The sequence below is a fragment of the Cantharellus anzutake genome (assembly GCF_015039405.1).
Source record: "Cantharellus anzutake strain C23 chromosome Unknown EI90scaffold_184, whole genome shotgun sequence".
In the NCBI taxonomy this organism is placed as follows: Eukaryota; Fungi; Basidiomycota; class Agaricomycetes; order Cantharellales; family Hydnaceae; genus Cantharellus; species Cantharellus anzutake.
This window is the reverse complement of record NW_024067134.1, coordinates 111955-132741: the sequence shown is the minus strand read 5'-3', so window position 1 is coordinate 132741 and position 20787 is coordinate 111955. Positions and strand designations below refer to the sequence as shown.

At 48.0% G+C, this 20787-nt stretch overlaps 4 protein-coding genes across 5 annotated transcripts; 3 read left to right on the top strand and 1 right to left on the bottom strand.

Moving 5' to 3' along the window:
* Positions 1–16: 16 nt before the first annotated feature.
* On the bottom strand, positions 17–4472 carry EI90DRAFT_3294699 (uncharacterized protein; the record flags this gene model as incomplete). Of its 2 annotated transcripts, XM_039067446.1 has the most annotated exons (12): positions 17–152; positions 202–388; positions 449–677; positions 735–803; positions 859–1095; positions 1147–1291; positions 1341–1371; positions 1424–1515; positions 1593–1698; positions 1752–4091; positions 4203–4233; positions 4263–4472. In XM_039067446.1, 12 exons carry the CDS (start codon positions 4470–4472, stop codon positions 83–85), a joined length of 3747 nt encoding a protein of 1248 aa, XP_038908071.1. In that variant the 3' UTR covers positions 17–82. The 2 variants fall into 2 exon arrangements, with proteins under 2 accessions (XP_038908071.1, XP_038908072.1); XM_039067447.1 differs by lacking the exons at positions 1147–1291; positions 1341–1371; positions 1424–1515; ... (2 more) ...; positions 4203–4233; positions 4263–4472 and having other exon boundaries at positions 449–507; positions 562–677; positions 859–1050.
* EI90DRAFT_655241 (uncharacterized protein) lies at positions 1249–1671 on the top strand. The gene has a single exon (XM_039067918.1). The coding sequence runs from the start codon at positions 1368–1370 to the stop codon at positions 1596–1598; it is 231 nt and encodes a 76-aa protein (XP_038908073.1). The 5' UTR covers positions 1249–1367; the 3' UTR covers positions 1599–1671.
* A 2763-nt stretch (positions 4473–7235) lies between the features above and the next one.
* EI90DRAFT_3137272 (uncharacterized protein) lies at positions 7236–8818 on the top strand (the record flags this gene model as incomplete). Its single annotated transcript, XM_039064842.1, has 8 exons — positions 7236–7301; positions 7355–7397; positions 7452–7571; positions 7620–7855; positions 7911–8468; positions 8531–8607; positions 8669–8736; positions 8796–8818. The coding sequence occupies 8 exons, from the start codon at positions 7236–7238 to the stop codon at positions 8816–8818; spliced, it is 1191 nt and encodes a 396-aa protein (XP_038908070.1).
* A 7046-nt stretch (positions 8819–15864) lies between these two features.
* On the top strand, positions 15865–16287 carry EI90DRAFT_3022945 (uncharacterized protein; the record flags this gene model as incomplete). The annotated part of the gene is made up of 1 exon (XM_039057836.1): positions 15865–16287. The coding sequence occupies one exon, from the start codon at positions 15865–15867 to the stop codon at positions 16285–16287; it is 423 nt and encodes a 140-aa protein (XP_038908069.1).
* Between the last annotated feature and the right edge of the window lie 4500 nt (positions 16288–20787).

Here is a 20787-nt window from a genome sequence, read left to right as displayed (position 1 = left end):
CCCCCGGGGCATCATTGCCATTCGAGAAGGAATCTACTGCTGTATAACAGAGCGAATATTCATTCATGACATTCAAATGATTTCAGGAAGCAAACACGACATGATCCAATACTCCTATCTTCCTCGTTGGGTTGTCATGGTCCACAGCTCGTCTGCATGCCCATTCAGTACTGCTCGAATACCGCAACCAGGAACACGAACCTGAATTTGGTCATATCCACCGCACTTTTGATAACCAGGAAAACGTGTGTGGAGTCGTGGACGGATAACTGTTCACAAAATTCGCACAGGTCTGCGTCACAGTTGGCACATCTGTACCATGTTCCATAGATGTGGTCTACACAACGATCGCACAGCGCCGCATTGTGCTTGATGCGAGAAAGGTAGTCTGCTTGAGATCATTAAAAAAACTCGAAAGTGCAAATTGAGGAAGTCGGGACTTTCGCACCTCGATATCCTTCCCCATATCTATTGCCGTCTCTGTCTTGACCAGCCGGGATCTCATAACTACGATAAAACAACGTCGGAACAGCAGCCTTGGGTGGGAAAAGAAGTACCGACATTGGAGTAATGAGCGGCCGAGAATTTTCAATTGGTCGGTCTACTGGCCGTGGAATCTTGACAAAGATGTGCATGGCATCGTGAAGAGTAAAGGAAACAGCCTCGCAATCCTCGCACTACGTGTAACGCAAGGCCATGAGCATGGAATTAAGAGCAGAGTGACGAATCCCTACGAGGTTGTATGCAGAGGAGGATGGCTGTGAAGGACATGATGCACACTGGTACCGAACGCCGATGATTGACTGCAAAATAGGTGAGATCCGGACGATAAAAAGGCACCTCTACAGAACCGCATACTTTGTCGCATCCCCGGCATAAGATATGATGATTCATATTCTCCCATTCATCCCTCCTCTCGGCTGTGGAATTTGGAAACCCAATAACGGTTTGTTGGTAATTGGATCCGGCGGAGTTCGCCCGCGGTCTCCAACAGGGATTATCGACACCGATAACTGAAGCGTCCCTTCCCATCACTAAGGCGCGCGCTCGACGGCTGACGTTTCTTAATTCCTTGGTCTCCACCGGCATTGGGATCTTTGGGGACAGATAAATTGCATCAACATTCATTGTTGACGGCTAGCTCACCTTGATCATAATATGGGAGGAGTCGTGTTCTCCATCGGGGGCGGTTAAATTACCCGGGAGTCCCGCACTTTCACAATTCGAACATATGTCGACATTATCGCATAAGGCACAGTGGAACCGGGCTCCTACAATGTCTTGCAGGCAGCTACGGAATATTTATCGAATGCCCCAGTCCGCCATAAGCTCTTACTTACTGGTTGCACTTGACTCCAGGGTGCTTCATGGCTAGAAAGCGGCTGGCATTAACAGGCATCCTGGGAACGTTACCATCACGTACACTGTTCCTCCATACTTATGCTTTGGAGGGGAGGTGGTTTTCGGTCGGGAATAGCCGCAAACGCATGGGAAGGATGGATTTCATGTACAGAACTGCGGGATGCGCAGTCAGAACCGCGCATCTGGGCTCAGCCAATAAGCGTTCGGCAAGAGTAACTGACGCAGCTCACCTGTAGCACGAACGGCATAAATTGAATTGTTCGCATGAAAGGCATTTGAAGCGATCCTTATCGATTGTCTTCTGACATATAGCACATGAGCATTCGTCATCAAGTTCTGCGGGTCGTGTCGGCATAGCACGCATCTCAGTGGCGTCCAAAATTACACACCAACGTCTTGCCATCCTGTATCTCCCCAAAACTTCTCTATGTACGCGTGACGGATTAGTGCTTTTCGTTTTGGAGCATTCCTCATACCCATCCCAATGTTTGGGCTCACTGTTGTTAACGAATCTCCATGAAGCGAGTTACCTACTGCGGAACCTCCTGTAATGAAGTGATGAGTCGGCGAGGAATTGGATGGTGACCCGATGGGTACTGCCAGAGTGGTAGACGATGAAAGGGATGTCGCACTTGGACTGTGAGCGGCATTCAAAGCGTTTTCCGCATGAAGAACCCCAGCAGTTCCAATGCAATTTGGGCATAGCTCGTAGCCCGGACCGGTTTCAATGGAAGGGGATGATGCCAAGGAAGCAGATGAAGTTGTTCGAGCAGGGTGCGGCAGTATGTGATAAGACGAGACTGGAGAATTGCTGTCCGCTTGACTCGGATTCGAAGGGGAGCTAAGTGGACTCCACTCCGTTTTTTGGGTAAGTGGGTGTCGTGGAGCAACCCAAGCACATGTTGAAGGAGGGCTAGGTACAGAAGGAAGGGGCTTATCTGCAAGGGGGGTCCGGGCTGATGGTCCAGCCTCCGAAGAAGCCTGCTTCCCTTTCCCCTTTGTGAAAGTAGACAACGAGTACTCATCACTTGCGATATTCCCTTTCCCGGTGTTTGCGATTCCGCCTCCAGTCTTGCTTCCCCCAAATAGATTGGCAAAAGTTGCAGCGACCCCAAGAACCCGAGATGGTTTCTTATGTATCGATCGGCCAAAAAACGAAGGTGCCAACGATGATGTGGAAGCAGAAGGAATGTTTTGAGAATCGTCAACGCTTCCATCGTCCCTAGCTGAACGGTTCACTTCTTGCTCCGTGATTGGCCCAACACCGTTCTGCCGATATCGTGACTCCTCAAGCTGTCTGGATGGTGGAGCAGGGTGTGTGTAGGTGTCATCCCAGGTCTGCAGCAATAGCGAGGACTGGCTTACGTCCCCAATCGAAGTTGATGATGGCACAAGTACGCCCAATTCATCTCGTGAATGATCTTCTAGTGAACTAAGAACGACTTCCTCTCGATTTCGTTTTGGTCTCTCGCCACATGTAGCGCATACATATCTGAAAGAATCCAGGATTTCGTTACAGGAAGAGCAGCAGGTCACTTCGGTAGGACCATTACAAGCCGACATTTCGGACTGCAGTATGGCTTGCAACAGCTCGGGAGAGACGTCTGATGGATCACGGAATGGATTAGCTTCTGACCAAGTAGCTGCATTTTCCTGTGCCTTCTGGCCTGGTCGATCCTGTGACGCCAAAGGTGACGGCTGAGATGCGCACTCCGAATCCTTAACAACCGGATGACCGGATTCCATTGATTGTATTGCGTCAACCCCGGTTGAGGGCTCTGGGATTGAAGAAATATCGGATGAATAAGAGTAATAAAACTTTCCCGATGGATGTCGATGCAGGGCCAGTCCCCCTGTGTCGGCTTCGTCGGGATTAAGGGGAAGAACACCAGATCGGACGGAAGGGAACGAAAGAGAACTAGCTCCTTCGATGATGTCTTCATCGGAAGCAGATGAAGGTATTGAAGGCCTTGGTAAATGGCCCATCATGGTGCGGATGGCACGATCGTTCTGATCCTGGAGCCACCTTGCGCCCCGGTCATCAGGATTTCCACCAAATGACACAGCGAGATTGGGTGTGTGGGTCGGGGGGAAAGGTGGAAGCTTCGACACAGCTTCCTTGCGCAAGCGCTCAAAAACCGAAACATCAGTTGCTAAGTTTACACCAGATCTAGGTGGGCTATGTGGTTCGGAAGTGGTCGAAGGGACAGGAGTCTGCGATGCACCGCTTGATGAAGCGTATGAGAGTGAGATTTCCACCGACTCCTCCGCTGGCGTGTCAGTCTCTTCATTTTGTTCTGCTAAGATTTGCGAAGATATTAGAGACGCCGTCGCTGTGTCCTTCTGCGCTCTAAAATCTCGAGATCCCCGAGCACTGCTCTTTTGAGACGCTGCAAGTGCTGTGTCTCTAGAACTAATAGTAACCATGTCATCTTCAATATCATAGTTTATTGATGAAAGTTCGGCGCCAGTAACAGCCTGATGGCTCCGGTCGCGTGTTCGCGCAAATTCCTCCACGCTCGCCAAAGACGAAGTATCAGACAGGCTCGGGCCGTCGTATTCCACGAAAACAACTATGCGCAAGGTGATTTTCCGGGTCGTTCGACCCGAATGGCCGGACCAAGTAGTATTTCCGGAAGAACTGGGATGATCCTCCCCTCCTTGGAAATATGAGATCGCTTCAGTCAAGTCCTCGTCTGTAACAAGCTCAATAGTCTCTCCATCATCATCTTTATACGTCATATTAAAATTTGAAGCTGACAGAGAAAAAGCCTGTTCCACCTGTCATTCACAAGATTTGTCAGTTTGGTACCTGGGGACTCGTTTGCAGGGCTACATACTCTTTCTCTGAGGGTCGAGAACGAGAAATTTCTAGCGGAATGGAAAGTGATTCGACGAACTTTACCATTGAACTCGCATTTAACCGTGAGCGGTCGTTCCGGGCGATCGGAGGAGCCTGAAGAGATGGCGCTTGCTCGATCGCTGGAGTCGTTGAGCCCATACCGACTAGGCTGCGCCCGGAGATAGTCAAAATTTACTGGGACGTGAGCCATATCCGACGGTTCCCAAAGCTTCTGAGCGTCCCAAAAGCCCGAGACCCAGATTTGCATCAGCTGCTGCGGGAACGATGAAGGGCTAACGTGGGCCCGTGGCGGTGAAGGGTTCAATTGGCTTACGTAACTATTCTCGACATGAGACCCCTAATGACGCAAGTACTGGTACTCTATTGTCGACGAACTCGAACGACCGGCAACACTTAGGCCAGAGACCTTGAAATATTATAAGCTCAAGGAGGGGACAGCCGCACCGCCACGTTCACACGGGTGGTAGGCCACGGCATCACCATCTAACATGAAGGGCTGCAGCTTGCGCCCATGGAAATTCTCATCTTGGATCGTCTTCTGTTCGTATGCGGAGTTGGTGTTTCATATGTGCGCAATATTTTACTGGCCTCACACGCCGTAACATCTCAACCGCCCTAACCGAAAACTTGCTGCTTTGAGTGACTAGAAAGGCAGCTGGCGCTGTCTTAACCTTGCTCGCGGCGAGATCTTGTCGAATTACACATCCTTATATCTAACTTCTGCCTCATAAGCTCGGGAACGTTGATTGGCTGTCCCTCCCCTCCGTCTTTTTCTCATTCTGTATGGCACTTCCCTCAATCTCTACTGTCCGGACCGGCTCTCGAATGCACCAGGAAAGAGCATTATTCTAGCTACATAGCAGGTCCTGTTAATGTTGAACCCTAAATGAATTCCACCGTACAAGCAACCCATCATTTTGCCTTAGACGGAACCTCTGATCCCTTTGAGTCGCATACAAATCTTCTGTTTTATTGCCTCTACTATGCGACTATGAGCATTGATCCTGTATCCTGCACTGGACACGATGATAGCGGATCATCATGCAATTTTAGTGCCATCCCATACTTTGTAATTGCAAGCACCATCCTGGATTATATTGGCTGATGATGTCTCCGTCATCAACCCACGCACAGTGCCCCTGTGGTGAGCGTGTTTCCGACCATCCACATTATTATCTCATACATTTGCCCACTCGTCTGGCCTTTTTTAAGTTCTATTTCGAACAAGTATGCATTGCTTACACAATTGTATTTCCTATCATTTGGCGAGAATGGCGAGGAACGATTTGCTGTCTGATGCTTCCAGCACATTCCTCATCGTGTAGCAAATGAGCTCAGTTGTATTCGAGCAAATGCAATTCAGTTTACTTGGCCAACTCTCTTGCTGGATGTGGTCCACTGCATCGCTCACAATGTCAACTGCTTGCTCTTAGTGAGGAAGAATGCGAGTTTATCATAGAAGAGGCATGGACTAGTGTGCGCACTGCGACACAATTACTACATCGCCCCAGAAGTTCCAAGGAGAGGAAAACAAGAAAACAAAGGGAAAAACAATCAAAGAGGAGCGAGATCTTGGTTTGACAGGTGGCGTCCACCACGTTACATAATGTCATACTGGGAAGGGTACATCGGCAAGTGAGTGATGTGTTTCATCACTTAGAGCAATATCTACCGTCTGTTACCACCCCACAGTCCTGACCACCTGCAGCCGAAGGCTAGTCGCTCGGTCGGGTGTTGGGAGGGACATGTGCTTAGAAGTGTGGGAGAGCTAGGGCCAATTTTGGGAGTGAGACTTAGCCGCAGAATCGCTGTTCATCTCTCGTTGCGAGATTCAATCTGAGAGAGTTACTTAGCTTTGACAACAGACTAGACAGTCAACGGATGGGAACATTGGGGGCGCAATCCATGTCATGTGGGACGCGAAAAATTGGCTCAACCACAGGAACCCTAGCCGCACGGCTTGAAAGTAGCTCAGCATGCCTTGGGGTTTGCGGAATTGAAGGGAGCACCTGACTGGTAAGAGATACGGTGCGATAGGACGGTTAAGAGCCGTCCCCATTCCCAACTTTCACAATATTGATTTCATGTTTCGTTACTGAACATTAGAGCACTCGGAATGTGTCAGTTGTGAATAGTAGGAGCTAGGTGACGTATTATCGGCGTGTACTGTAGAGACATGGCAAAAAGCCATTTCTTATCGACAATATTATGCTGTGCCTGTGCTGGGGGTCCTTTGCATATTACAATCCAAGATAAGCGGAAATTACGCAGGAACGTTTGTTAACATCGAGCGCCTCCAACCTACAGAACCGAAATAAGTCACAGAAAAGAAAAGATCAAAGAGGCAACACGAGCCTGCATGGTGTGCGCATGGATCATGTCGTCATCCTCCATATCGTGCTAGGGTTTCAATTATCTCGACTTAGTCTGGGAAGCCAAACATTGCTGCACGCTTCACTTGCCTTCGCTGGTGTCTCGTCAGCGTTCAAGATAGCGCCCTGGAATGAGAATTAGTTGCATACAGACGTTAAGAGAGCTTAGAAAAACTGACGTCAAAGGCGAATCTCAACGTTCCTTTCGTAAATAGTCGTCAAGGAATGTAATGGCGCGCGGAGGCTGCCACTGACCTTCCGCCATGTTCCATTTGTCCTAGGTCAAGTTGCGTGAGTTAGGAGCATGACTGTAGTATGCGCTACCCACATGGGCAGCTTTAAACATCTTCCTGAATGGGACATTCCTGCCTGGGACGAGCTCAATGGGTACAGACTTTGCCAGCCCTCTCAGGACACAAACCTAGACTGAACTTAACGGCTGAGATCTGAGTCAGTATTCCGCACCAGTATGTGCACCAGAAGCCATATTACATAGCGTGTTGAAAGTGACATTAAGGGTGATTTTGTCCTTTACGACTGGCGTGATATTAGGTTTCACGTCTGTCATGTTTGGCGCGCGATCAAGTGGCAGTGCAGGTGTAGATTGAATCCCCGGTCCACTTACGCGTCTAACTACGATGTCAGCGCCTGCATTGGCACAGTTTGATTCACGCAAGATTGACGCTCTGACAGCGTACAGGGCTGTTAGCCTCTCATGTCCATGTCCATTTACATATATTAACATTCGCAATGGTAGAAACAACGGGAACACGAGAACTTCAGTGAAAAGCTCAAGAATCGTGGGTAGAACTCGCGTTGTGTCATTCCGTTGGTCAACATTTGGTACGGTGTAGTGCGGTTCTCTCTTAGGGATTTAGAAAAGGAGTATGAAAAGACCGAAGAAGATATCAAAGCAGTTCAATCCGTGGGCCAAATCATAGGCGAAGTGCTTAAACAACTTGATGACGAGCGTTGTACGTCGCCTATCCACTCTTCATTATGTGAGATTGATCATTTCTCAGTTATTGTGAAGGCATCATCTGGGCCCCGCTACGTCGTGTCATTCAGGCCAACTTTGCCCGTTGACAAACTCAAGGCTGGCACGCGCGTCAGTTTAGATATGACAACGCTGACAATAATGCGAATATTACCGCGGGAGGTAGATCCCCTTGTTTATAATATGTCACTTGAGGACCCTGGAGGTGCCTCATTTGCTGGGATCGGTGGCCTTGGCGAGCAGGTCCGGGAGCTAAGAGAAGTAAAAGCCGCGTTTCCCCTCCTGTCTATTACTGAACGTTAATTGTTGTACGAAGATGATAGAACTTCCCCTTATGAACCCTGAACTCTTTCAGCGTGTTGGTATAAAGCCTCCTAAAGGGGTGTTGCTGTATGGCCCACCTGGCACTGGGAAAACTCTCTTGGCTCGAGCTGTTGCAGCTACACTCTCAACCAATTTCCTCAAGGTCGTCTCTTCTGCCATTGTCGACAAATACATAGGCGAATCGGCCCGCATCGTCCGTGAAATGTTCGCATACGCCAAAGAACATGAGCCATGTATCATCTTCATGGACGAAATAGATGCCATCGGCGGTAGACGATTCTCTGAAGGGACGAGCGCCGACCGTGAAATTCAACGAACGCTAATGGAGCTCTTGAATCAAATGGATGGTTTTGACACTCTCGGGAGAACAAAACTCATCATGGCTACGAACCGCCCTGACACATTAGACCCGGCTTTGCTACGTCCTGGCCGCCTTGATCGAAAGATCGAAATTCCGTTGCCCAACGACCAGGCGCGACTTGAGATCCTGAAGATCCATGCAGCGCCGGTCAACAAGGGTGGAGAAATTGATTATGAGGCCATTGTGAAGGTTCGTTTCATGCATCTCCGAGTTTCTTCGAGTTTGGCCACGGTTACATGTCATTATATCAGCTTTCCGATGGTTTCAATGGTGCCGATCTCCGAAACGTTGTTACGGAAGCTGGAATGTTTGCTATACGAGAAGACCGGTGAGTGCATGGTACGTTGCTTGCCATAAGGTTGCGAAACTGAACATGCCTCCCCTCTCAGCGATTACGTTACCCAAGAAGATTTGAGCAAGGCAGCACGTAAAGTCGGTGACGCTAAGAAGCATGAAAGTGAGTCCATTTTAGTCTGTCGTTCACAATACGCGGAATGCCAATACTCCTCTTTTCAGGCAAACTTGAGTACAACATCTAGCATTTAGACCCACCACTGTCTGGGCATCTTATAAACGATAACGAGTCAATAATATAATCAGAACCCCACATATTTCTATCCGCCTATGGTGATTGATTTCATTTTCAGACGACAAGATTGTGTCTTCGAGCGCGGAGCCATAATCAAGTCTATTCTGTGCATTGCGTCATCTGGTTTATCGTCCACAAGAGGTACTAAGACGAAGTATAAAATGCGTCGATTACTGTATGTGTTGGAATCACAATCTGCCAGCAATACGGGAGCTCGGTGTTTGTTCTTGACGCATTTACATTTCGTAGTCAGTATATACGCCTGGTGGACCGCATCTACGCCAGTTAGTTGATCCTGAACTGATCAGTGCCTCTCGGCTTCGTGCTTGAAATGCGGACTAGAATGAAATGATACTAGGTAACGACCGCAACGTCGTTAAACTAGAAAAAGGGAGGAAACTAGATAAGGATAAGAGAAAAAACTGCATCTGTTGCGCAACGCCAAGAAAAAAGATGAATACCATAAAATACATGAGTATGAACCAAAAATCTTATGAAATTCGTCGGGGGGGGGGACTAAAGCTCAGGCAGCACCTTGGCGAGGAGTCGAGAAGACACTCGAGCCAAGGGCTATCGACAAAGAGCGTCTAGAACCCAAATAAGCGTTGAGAGCAATGCCGGCTACTAGATCTACCGGGTAGTTCCGATGGAACTAGGCAGTTCGCTGAACTACCACACAGCCTGCGAGCCGCAAGCCCGGTGTCCCCAGAAAACGACTTGCGGAGTCATGGAGGTAAACCTACTACCACCTAGAAATCCCCCCTGACAGAGATGCCACCAAAATAGACACTCCCCCTTAATGAACCACTGTCTGCAGCCCCGCTTACCCCAGAAGATGAGAATACACTGGAGGCCCTCTTCTTGAACAAGAAGAACCTCCCCAAACAAAAGCTGGCCACTGAAAGCCCAACAACTGTCATATCCATCCCTGGCCATCGACTTCCACTCCCTCTGATCCCTCCGGTCTACCTCCACTCCTTCACTAACCTCGGAGCTCCCGTATTCTGCAATCACCTCGGTACCCCTCGATGGTCACCACCCCCTCTTTTCAATTTATTACCTACACCTCCCTAAGTACAGAGCCCTGAAGGCCTCCGGACAGCTCCGACATCCGCTAGCGCACTCCCGCCTCCACTGGGCAATACACTCGCTTGCCCTGCAAGCCCACCTTCGGGCCTATCCCTCCTTTCCATTTCTGGGTTATTGCCTACCATTCTGTTAACCCTGTAACCCGACTCGTCGGTAATATTCAATCGGCTAATGTCTAAACCCCGTTAGCTCGGCTCCGCTCGGCTCCACTTGGCTCCACCATTTGCGGGCCCGCCCTCATTGTAACTATATATATACTCAACTTGTACATAGGTTACACCTCAGTAATAAAATTGACTAGAGTTTACCCCCTTCAGTTCTGGTTGCCAGTTGAGTAAGTTAGGGCACGGACATGTTACTTGGCACAGCGCTCCTGGCATAAGTCGCTGAGGCTGAAGCCCTCCACCATGGAGACACTCCTTTGTCTCAACCTGGTCTCGGACAACAACCATACCACCCCAGCCTATTACCACAAAGGCCACAAGCGAGGATGATGACCTCTGCAGCTCGCCTGATGGGCCCCCCAGTCCCCTAACAATCAGGAACTTGAGGTACATGACCACAAATACGAGGGACACTTTACAACTAGACACAAGAAAGCACGCTAGATCCCCAACAACTGCCAAATTACAAGGACCGTTGTAGGAGGGCACAGCAAGTACCACACAAACAAGGCCAGAACCACGTTTTTCGAGGCTCCAACGAGCACCCTCAAGCCTCCGACACATTCACAATGCCCATGGGACATTTCCACATTTTTTCCAATTTTTTTCCATGCTTTTTTTCTCAAGACCCATATTGCCACTTCCCCAAAATTCACGGATATCCACCATTTCCCCCATATCTCCACCAATTTTCCACCAATTCACACGATTTTGAGCTTGAAGGACAGCGACGGATCAGGAGAAGAAAATGGAAGGACGGGACGGGAGTTAGGATGACGGATATGCGGTGGAGAAGCGAGATTGATGGTTGATATTGACCTTATGGGCCTCAATTATTGATTTTATTGTTGCCTTGTGGACATTTTTTTTGCCTTATTATTTCTTAGCCGAGTTCTCAACATTCTTCCTGTTTCCATTGCCACCATCCATCGGCTATTTTCCTTGTTTTTTTTTTGTTCTGATTTCTCTTTTTTTCTATATATACACCCAGTTTGCATTGTACTTACAGTTGTTGGACCCCTCTTCTGTGCTACAAAGAATGTGGTGTTGAGCGATCCCTCCATATGTTAAAGAAGCCTCCTGACAACTGTCCAAGAAGGACCAGGAGTGAGTACATGATTAGTGAGATTTTATTGATTATTTTCTAGCACCCGGACCACAGCACAGTATCGGCACTGTTGCCACCATCCTTTCTCCCTCCTTCCGACCCAACTCAGACACTACCCCCAGGTCCCTACTCTTTTGCCTGGGCAGCCCTTTTGCCTGGCTACATTATTGGTGGTCCTTACAGGGGGCCGGGGTTGTCAGTTTCCTGTTTGGGGTCACTTACGCCAAGTTTACGCAAGTTTTCACTTTCCACTCATTTACGAATTGATTATTTGATTGTGGATATCGAGTATCTACATCATTTGTTACAGAAAAGCACGCCAAGAAGTACAAGTACAAGTTTAGGGATCCACAAGTTCACGGACCCATACATTCCACACATTTTACCCAAGTTTCCTCCATTTTTCCCCATTTTTCCTCCTTCCTGCCAGTGTCAAGAGGCACAGAGGATCGCCCTTGTTCCACGAAAGCGGGTTCTGAGTAGCCCTTACACTCCAGAAATTCCCGTTGTCACCCACATGGCACCTAGTTTGCCTCCAGAGATGGCCTCAGTCCCTGTCACTGCAGCGCCTATGTTTGACATTTATTACACACCAATGCCTAGCACCTGTAGCCCAAGAGCGCCCCGATTCAAGGGCAAATGGATTGCTAAGTTCCTATGCAAGTATGAGTTGCTGGTGGATGCCACGCTCCTCACAGATGCCAAAAAGTGCAATTATTTGCCAGCTTATTGCTCTGATAAGGAAGTGAGGTTCATTTGCACCCTTCCTGACCTAGAGACTGGTGACTGGTCATCGCTCAAAGCAGAATTGCTGAGCTGTTATGGTGCCGACGTTGAAGCACCTGTGTATCGCTCCAGATATCTCTGCAAGTTTGTGGAGAAAGATTGCAAGATGGAAACCCTAGACCATCTTGGACGGTATATGCGCAAGTTCCTTGCCATTTCCAAGTCCCTAGCGGCACAGAATTGCCTCAGCACTCTTGAGTGCGATGAGTTGTTTTTCCGAGGCTTCCCAGCCAAGTTCAGATATGAGCTCGAGTTTGAGCTGCAAGTGCAAGGTCCATGGCTCGATTTGACCCGGCCACCCGAAATGCACGATGTTGTCGCAGCGGTGTAGGAGAAATAACGGTCACACTATGGAAACCCATTATGGAAATATGCCAGATAAATCACAAAACCTCATATGACAAGTAGATATAAGAAAACAGAAGGACACAAATTTTTACGAATTATTATGACTATACGCGATAAATCGAAAGAAAGAAAAATAGCAAAAATACTTCAAGCTTACCATCAACGAGACGGAATTCCCAGGGGAATTTATAGCAAATATTAAAACAAGAATTAGGACAATCGACCAAGATTTGACTATAAAAACAATCAGAGAACCTCCATGGAAACTACTTTCCCACGTCTGCACACGTAGCCAAGGATGGAAGTACCACGGAACAAGGATTCCTCAGGAACTAATGCAAAATTCAAAGTCGTGTTTATAATAGGAAATGTAGATGTCTCCCAAACGGACCCAATGAGAGTAATTACAGGGGAAGCTACCCATAAACGATGGAGATATGACTAAAACTCCTGCAAAATGAGGACAATATCTAAAAGGCAAGCGCGAAAATTAACCAGTAACGACCGAGACAAGCTTGATAGGCCATTAGAAAGGAAGGAATCTAATCTTAATCCTCCCAAATTTTCATAATAAAAGGATCATGCGTTAATGAGATATCCAATAACGGGAATAGCGACATCAAAAGTCCGAGCTCAGGGAAAAGACGATGTTTGCGTAGGATCCATAATTAAAACATACAACGAAATTTACACGGAAATTATGAAAAATGGGGAACTATAGTTATGCAAATTTTCAGCCCAAACGGTCCAGCCGTTGTGAAGTTATACCCATGACGGGAATATAGAAATCCGCATCATGTGTAATGACACGTGAGGGTGGCAATGCGCAGGGTGAGGAAATTTGTATCCGGTGCGACTACTGGACTTATCTGGAGCTCCAAATTCTTATGACGTAAACCAGCGTGACTGGACAAATGACATAAAATGGACAAGCCTGGTATCGAACCCAGGACTTCTAGCGTGCATCCATACACTACTCGCCCGTTATGCCAGGGGGGGGGTACCCCTTCCCTGATGGTTTGGGAGATCACTTGATCCCTTCCTCCAACACAGGGAACCGGCCGTCGGAACCGAGATCCACACTTCGGCAGATTGCGAAGACCAATTTCCGTCCAAATAAGGAAGAGCCCGGTCAAAACAAAGCACGGAAAGTGCAAAACAACCTTAGATCATGAGGGAAAAATCTGAAATAAATCACAGAAGCCCATATGAAAGAAATAAAAACCCGTGCATATCATAAATCCCAAACAATTAAACAGAAACGGTGCCTGCATACGAATGACTATGGGAATGACACACGTGATTACCGAATGTGCATGCGAACTTTTGCTAACTCAACGAATACCAGGAAATAGGACACAACCTTAGTACCATTGGAAAGGTGGGAATAAATGAAAATTTATGATACCAAGAACGTGAGAAGACATCCAGAAATGAATGAGATATAGGGACATGAAGTTAGAAACCTGAAAACGCGCGGGAAAACAGCTTCAAGAGGTCCAGAGTCCTAAATAAAATACATAAAAATATGATATCTTCAAGGACGACCTACTATAACAACGAACAATACATATGGAGGATTAGGATGTGATAATACAAAGGGGAATCAGGGAATATGAACGAAATTCACGAAAACCACTAAACTACAACGGACCATGGCGGGAATTTTAGGGAACGATATTCTAATGAGGTGGAGAGCTATAACACATTCGTTTGAGTAATTCTTGACTACTAGCAACTTTTTCTTTCAGTTTTAAACCTGAATAATTCACTCATTTACCATTTCAGTCTCATTTTAACTAAATGTCACTAAATAAAAATGGAATAAATCAGCTGAAGGTCTCAGCACAGCCGTACGCATAGTAATGCGAAGTTTGAATACAGAATCATCGAGTCATAGCAAATTTAATGGTATATATAGGGAATTTGAAATAGGTAACTGCGGCAAATGCAGCGCAGCCAAGTTCTAATTAACCATTAAAATAGCTTAGGCAAGGGAGGACAATAAGGATTCTAGGCGCAGTCTGACTGCAGTAGAACCGCAGTTCAGCGCAGCAAAAGCGCAGTAGAACTATAGCGTGAAAATTTCATTTTTTATTCAGTTTGAGAAAAATACACTGTAAATAAATTCTGTAAATAGAAGGTAGAGCGTGAAAAAGGAAGGCAACCCAAGGAGTATAAAAGGGAGACCCTTTCTGCGACTTTTCGCCCCCCATAGAGAAGTAAGAAAATAGAGTATTATTTTTCTCAAGCATTTCTGGTTGTCACTCCAGTGCGAAAAAGTGATATACAGTTAAGATTGCCACTGTAGTAAAAGGCAGCAATTAAGGAGAGAAATATTAAGTAAATATTTCAACAGGAGAGCTGGTTAACACTCCAGATTTCAAAGTGTAAACACAAAACAGTTATCTTGCTACTGTTAAAACAAGCAATAAAATAAGACAAAAATAAAACAAACCCAAGGGTCACTCAAGACACAATCCAAATTCATTAACTGAATAGAATCTTTGAAACTTCACCAAGTAGAAGATTAAATTCAAGTTTAAATCCAAATTAAACAACGCTACACAGAATTACACCTAGACAAATTAAGAAATTTCAATAAAGAAACAGCTCCGCAGGGCTCGGTTTATCTGTAAGTCAATTCCCAGGAACTTTAAAACTAACCCATAAAAATAGAATTAGCCAAAACACTCGGATTGGTACTATATTTACAATAAATAACACTAGTACACTTCCCCATCCTAACTAAAGAACCAGGGAACAGCTTGGTGGTGGTCTCGTTTGAACCTCCCAACTGACCTTCCTTCGTTCGCTCCTTCAGCGGCAAAGATCCTGCTTCAGGACGACTTGTTTTACGATGACTTGTTTTATGATCACAGTCTAGCTGACCATAGCAGCGACGGCGCTAGTTCCTGCCCATCGCCAGCAGAGGCCCATAGCAGTGCGTATGCTCAGTTCCCAATGCAGTCCTCGGTTCAGAGCGACTTCATGCTCGAGTACGATCCAAGTATGAGCTCCAGCATGTCAGAAGACCTGGAAATCCCAGAGACGGGTAGCCCAGCGTTAGATTCGAACGATCTACACCAGTCTGAAGCATCTGAGGTGTCCAGCGCTGCAGATGCTGAGCCAATTGTCGCATATGTGTCTGAATCAGAGTTTGAAACCGAGAGTACTAGCTCCTACGACGCATCCGAGAGTACATCCGATGTACCAGAGCACAATCTTAAAGAGTTAAGGCCTAGCGGCCCCTCTTACAGCTCAGAACCCGACATTTCTGATGACAAATTGGTTGCTCATGTTCCAGAGCCAGTTGAGATCGAGTTTGCATGCACAGATGAAGTCATAGAGCCCCAATTGTTGGAGGCAACAGCATACTACCACCCGATTGAGCCAGCCGCTGATGATCCTGAGAGGTTCAGCGAGCCTTACTGTGATAACTCAGACATTCACAAGTCAACTTTAGAGTCAGAGCAGTCGCTTGTGTTTCAGAATGTGACCATGCACCACACAACTCCAGAGTTTGAGCCAGAGGAGAGCCAGAACGAAAACATGCACCGATCAGACATAACTCCCTCTGAGTACCCCCCCACCCGGCACCCAGTAACCAGCGCTGAGGACATTAACGAGATGCAAGATTTAGCTATGTATGAGACCACGAAAGCAGAGAGGCCAAAAGACGGAAAAGAGGACTACAACTGGATCGCCCTTGGACATGACCTCGAGAAATTCGTAGCACATGGACTCCGCCCATCCCACCTGCTAGAAGGAGCTAACCCAGCCAGAGCTGAAGAATGGATGCGCACAGAAGGAGCTATCCTTGCCTTGCCACTGGATGCAGCCTACAATGAAGAAAACATGTGCAACTTCCAAACTAATATGGAAATCTTCATTGAAAGAGCCTTCCCGGACCAAACAAAGTGAGTGAGAATCATTCCCCCCTTCCCAGCTGAGGTAGGAAAGAAAAACTATGGGCAGTACGCCCAACCATGGAGCTTCCTAGTCCAAGGTCTTAACCCACCCTATGCGGTCAACAAATACCTCTGGATAATTTGGGTTTATAGCGATAGACCTAAAACTTAGACCAACAATGTAAGGGATTAACCTTACTTCACTATAATTCCGATTATAGTGATGCTATTATTTCTTTATTTATTTGTGCCAAGATATGTAATTTACATATATATACCTCGGAGTAGTTGTAAAGGCCCAGTAGCCTTTTACCTCTACCCCATTGAATATACAGCACATTTAAGCTTATATTTAGACAGACTAACTGAGGCCTGAGGTGAACAGGGGAACGGAACGTTACTGTCCCCAAATAAGTAAGCAGAACCTTTCAAACAACCTTTGTTGCCTCATCAATTGGTATGAGCAAAAGACTCAAGGATGAGGAGGACATTGTCACAGCTGTCCAAGACACAATCATGGACATGAATGGGTTATTCCTCCCATTCCTAGCACAAATGGACATGACATCCGACCAAGTCATGGATATCGTGGACAGTGTCCAAGCCATCCCATGAGGATATGTGTCAGGGGATGGACCCTGGGTCCCCATGACCCCTCTCTATGGCCCACAGTCTAACCTGTGAACAGCCCTGTCCAGGGCACAACTACTGTGGGTAAGAAAGTGTATAAAAGTGTCAGGGCATGCCCCGACACACCCCACCTGACCCCCGCTCCGCTTCCCCACTTCTCCCTCCTCTCCCTCTTCCTTTCTCCTTCCTTTCTCTCTCTCTTACATGGACCACCTTTCCTGCTGTTCAATGTATCACCAGCACGCATGCCCATTTCCCAACCTGTATCTTACCATCCCTATACCACTGCTACTGCTGCTGCACTCGCCCTGCACCCACAGCGGGCCCTCTTGGGATCTCCTGTGGAGGCACCCGGAGAGCCATGGCTGTGTGTGAGGGTGACGTGGCGTGCTGTAGGCGTGTCAGGGCACACACCCTGACTAGCCCGGACCCGGACCCGTGTCCGGACCCGCTTCCACCCACTGCGCTTCCCACATGCGCACACGCTCCGCACGCCGCATGCTCCGGGCCCGGTTCCTACCCCTTCATGTGACTTCCGGGTATCCCCGGAAGTTTTGCTGATATTGTGGCCACTGTGGGAAGATGAGAAGTTAGCTTCCTTCTCATCTCCTTACCCACAGTAGAGTTGTGCCCTGGACAGGGCTGGTTACACCACAGGCTGTGGACCATAGGGGAGGGTCATGGGGACCCGGGAGTCGTCCCCTGACAAGGCGGGATAACCTACTATACCCTACACCACCAGTATTTTTGCGGTTTTACGTTCCTTAAGGATTTCCCATATGCGATGATCACCTACCAATGCCAATGGTGCATAAGAACATTTTATTTCATTTATTACGGGGTACAATTGTGCATAATGCGCTGGTACTGAATTGGTTCAGCCCAAAAACTATGCTTGGTGCTACTGGCCACCAGAAGACGATCAAGGGCTCAGAAAATAGAGAAAAATCATAACTATGGATTCCCCAAATTTCGTCCAGATCAACCCAGCCATTGTGGAACAATGGTGGTGATGATTTCTCATCTTACTGTGAGGTTCTGCACGATGTCGAAAGGCACGTTGTAATGGGTCTATCCAACTAGACTCGAGACAGGAAGGAGGGGGGATAGGAATCTCACTACAAGTCAGGTCTGAGTGAGTATATTGGTCCAGTTGAGTCTGGTGCTGATAACTCTCTACCAAACTATACAGCGGGTCCCGGAAGAGTCCGATAGACAAAATAGGAAAGAATATCACATGACAATAAGAAAATGGAAACATCGGCCTCTAGACATCGGAAATGGAATCAGAAAAATTAGGAAAAATAGGAAATGTGTGTAAAGAGTGTGAGGGGATATAGGCTACATGTGATGGATGTGAGGTGCTTGCTGAGGGTGGTAGAATCATGGGATTTGGCTCATTTAGGGTACACCGGCAAATCCCCGTTACAACGTGAGGGTGGCGGTGTCGAAAGTCCCATGTGGTGGAGCCGAGATCCGTACTTCGGGAGATCACAAAACTGGTTTTCAGCCCAATATGGAAATCACAAGCCATACCGAAGCAAACAAACAACCAAAATGCACTCCGGAGTGCTCATAAAAACTCAGAAAAATCACAAAGGATGCGTATGAAGATCCAATTGGCATGGGGACTCTCGCAAACACTTTTTGGGACATCTAACCCTGTGCACGGGCCAATTTTACGATTCTCACACCCACCACTCGGTCAAATCTCAACCATTTGGGACAAATTTAGTATTGAGAGAAAGCTACGAACCCGGGGAATCGAATGGAGAGGTCAGGAAAGGATGCTACAGGAAGGAAGAGACGGATGAGTGTAGTGTGATGGTGGAAATTGGTGGAGAATGGCAATTATTAGTGGATATGGCCCGCTTATCACTCCTGTTTCTTTTTATTGAACTTCCACGTCGGCCATTGGACTTATCGGCCATACTTAACAGTCCACATGGTGTCCGTAACAACAATCCTTCGTTTTATATTTTTCCTTTCATTTGTTTTTCCACATTATTGCCGTTCCATGTGTTTAAAAGCTTGTACACATAGGAATGGAAAAGCGACCTCCCTTTTTGACTACAAGAGACTGTAGCGCTGAGAGATCCAAGAAAAAGAGAGAAATTCTAAGCTTGACTCTTTGAGTATTATAAGGAAATCCCTGATGATTGTCCAAGATGGACCAGGGGTACGTAATTCTTAGCGAGTTTTGTGATTGTTTTTGTTTTGTTAGCACCCGGACCAAACCTAGGATGAGCTTAGGATATCCCAGACTTCCTCCCCACGAATTTGCTCGCATTTAGGGGGTTAGATCTCTAGCCCACTTGCAGCGCCCCATGTGATCAACCCCACATGTATATAATAACAGCTGGAGTGGGAACCGAAGAAGTAGCCTTCCCTTTTAATGATAACTCACATTCCCACTTCAGACTAAGTGGTCAGGGATGCTCACCCCACAACGGGATCACCACTACACACAGCCGTTATTCATCCCACCAAGTCCCACACGCCGGGACCTTGCCGCTTTCGGAGCTGTCCCTGACAGCAGAAGAAGGCTTCAACCTCATCTCCCCCGCCTCCCCTGCTATGGTGACCGAAGAGCAGTACGATGAACTGCTGTCCCGATTCCAAGAGCTCCAGGCCATCGTAGAGAGCCAAGCTCAAAACCAGCCCCCAGCTGCGCCTGCACTGGTGCTGGTTCCTGCACAAACACCTGCACCCACCCCCAGACCCAAACCACCTAAAGTCGCCCCCCCCACTGCCTTCTCTGGAGCAGCCGAAGACCTTGACCGCTTCAAGGCTGAATGCAGCATATATTTCCATGTCCAAGCAGCGGAATTCCCCAACGCCCTCTCCCAGATCCTCTTTGTCCTGTCCTATATGAAGGGAGGGACTGCGGGGGTGTGGGCGATGCAGCGCACCATCGTGCTACTGATGACGGGCTCCCCCCAGCTCACCATGGACGAGTTCAACACGGAACTCGACGCCATGTTCCAGGACCCGAACCGTGAGGCCACAGCCAGACAGAAGATGGCCACTCTGCAGCAGGGCAGTGACTCTGTGGATAAGATCATCCAGGATTTTGAGATCCTCAGACCCACCTCACAGCTAGGGGACGTGGGACTGGTGGATCGCTTCGAACAGGCGATCAACTCCTGGCTCTGCAAGAGCATTTACCGCCTCTGCCCCATGCCAACAACCTGGGCTGAGTGGAAACGCAAGGCCACCCTCCTCGACAACCAGTGGCGGCGTTTCCAGGTGACGCAACCCCGCTTAGCCCCTGCCAGGCCCCCACTCTTGCCCCTGAGACCCCCACTCCCTACCACTCTCCTGCAGCCATGCCCCCTACCCGCTGCCACTGCACCCCAGCCCCCTGCGCCCTGCCCCGCAGCAGGAGCAGGGCCACAACCCATGGACCTCGACCGCTTGAGGATCGACCAGAGGCGAAATGGGCTGTGTTACAACTGCAACACACCAGGGCACATTGCGTGGGATTGCCTGCAACTGAAAACCCGCCAAGCCAGACAGATGCACCCCGAAGACCTCAGAGCACTCATGGAGGGGCTGAGGAGACAGCTGGTAGATGAACCAGAGACAGAGGGAGAAGGGCAGGAAGTGGAGGCCCAAGAGGATTTTCAGGATGGCGACTGGTGAGGGATGCACCCCAGCCGCCTGCAGGCAATAGTACTAGCTTGTGTAGATACCGTGAGGCGCCTAACCCAGTGCCGATATCTAAATTCCACCAAGTCATTGCCAAGAAGAAGAGGAAAAATGCATCCTCAACCAGCAAGGGCAGAGAAGCCCCAGAAATGGCGCTGGAGATAGCGGTCCCACCACCCACCATCTATGTGTTGTCCAAACAGCCTCCCAGATCCCTCAACCTCACCGTTGA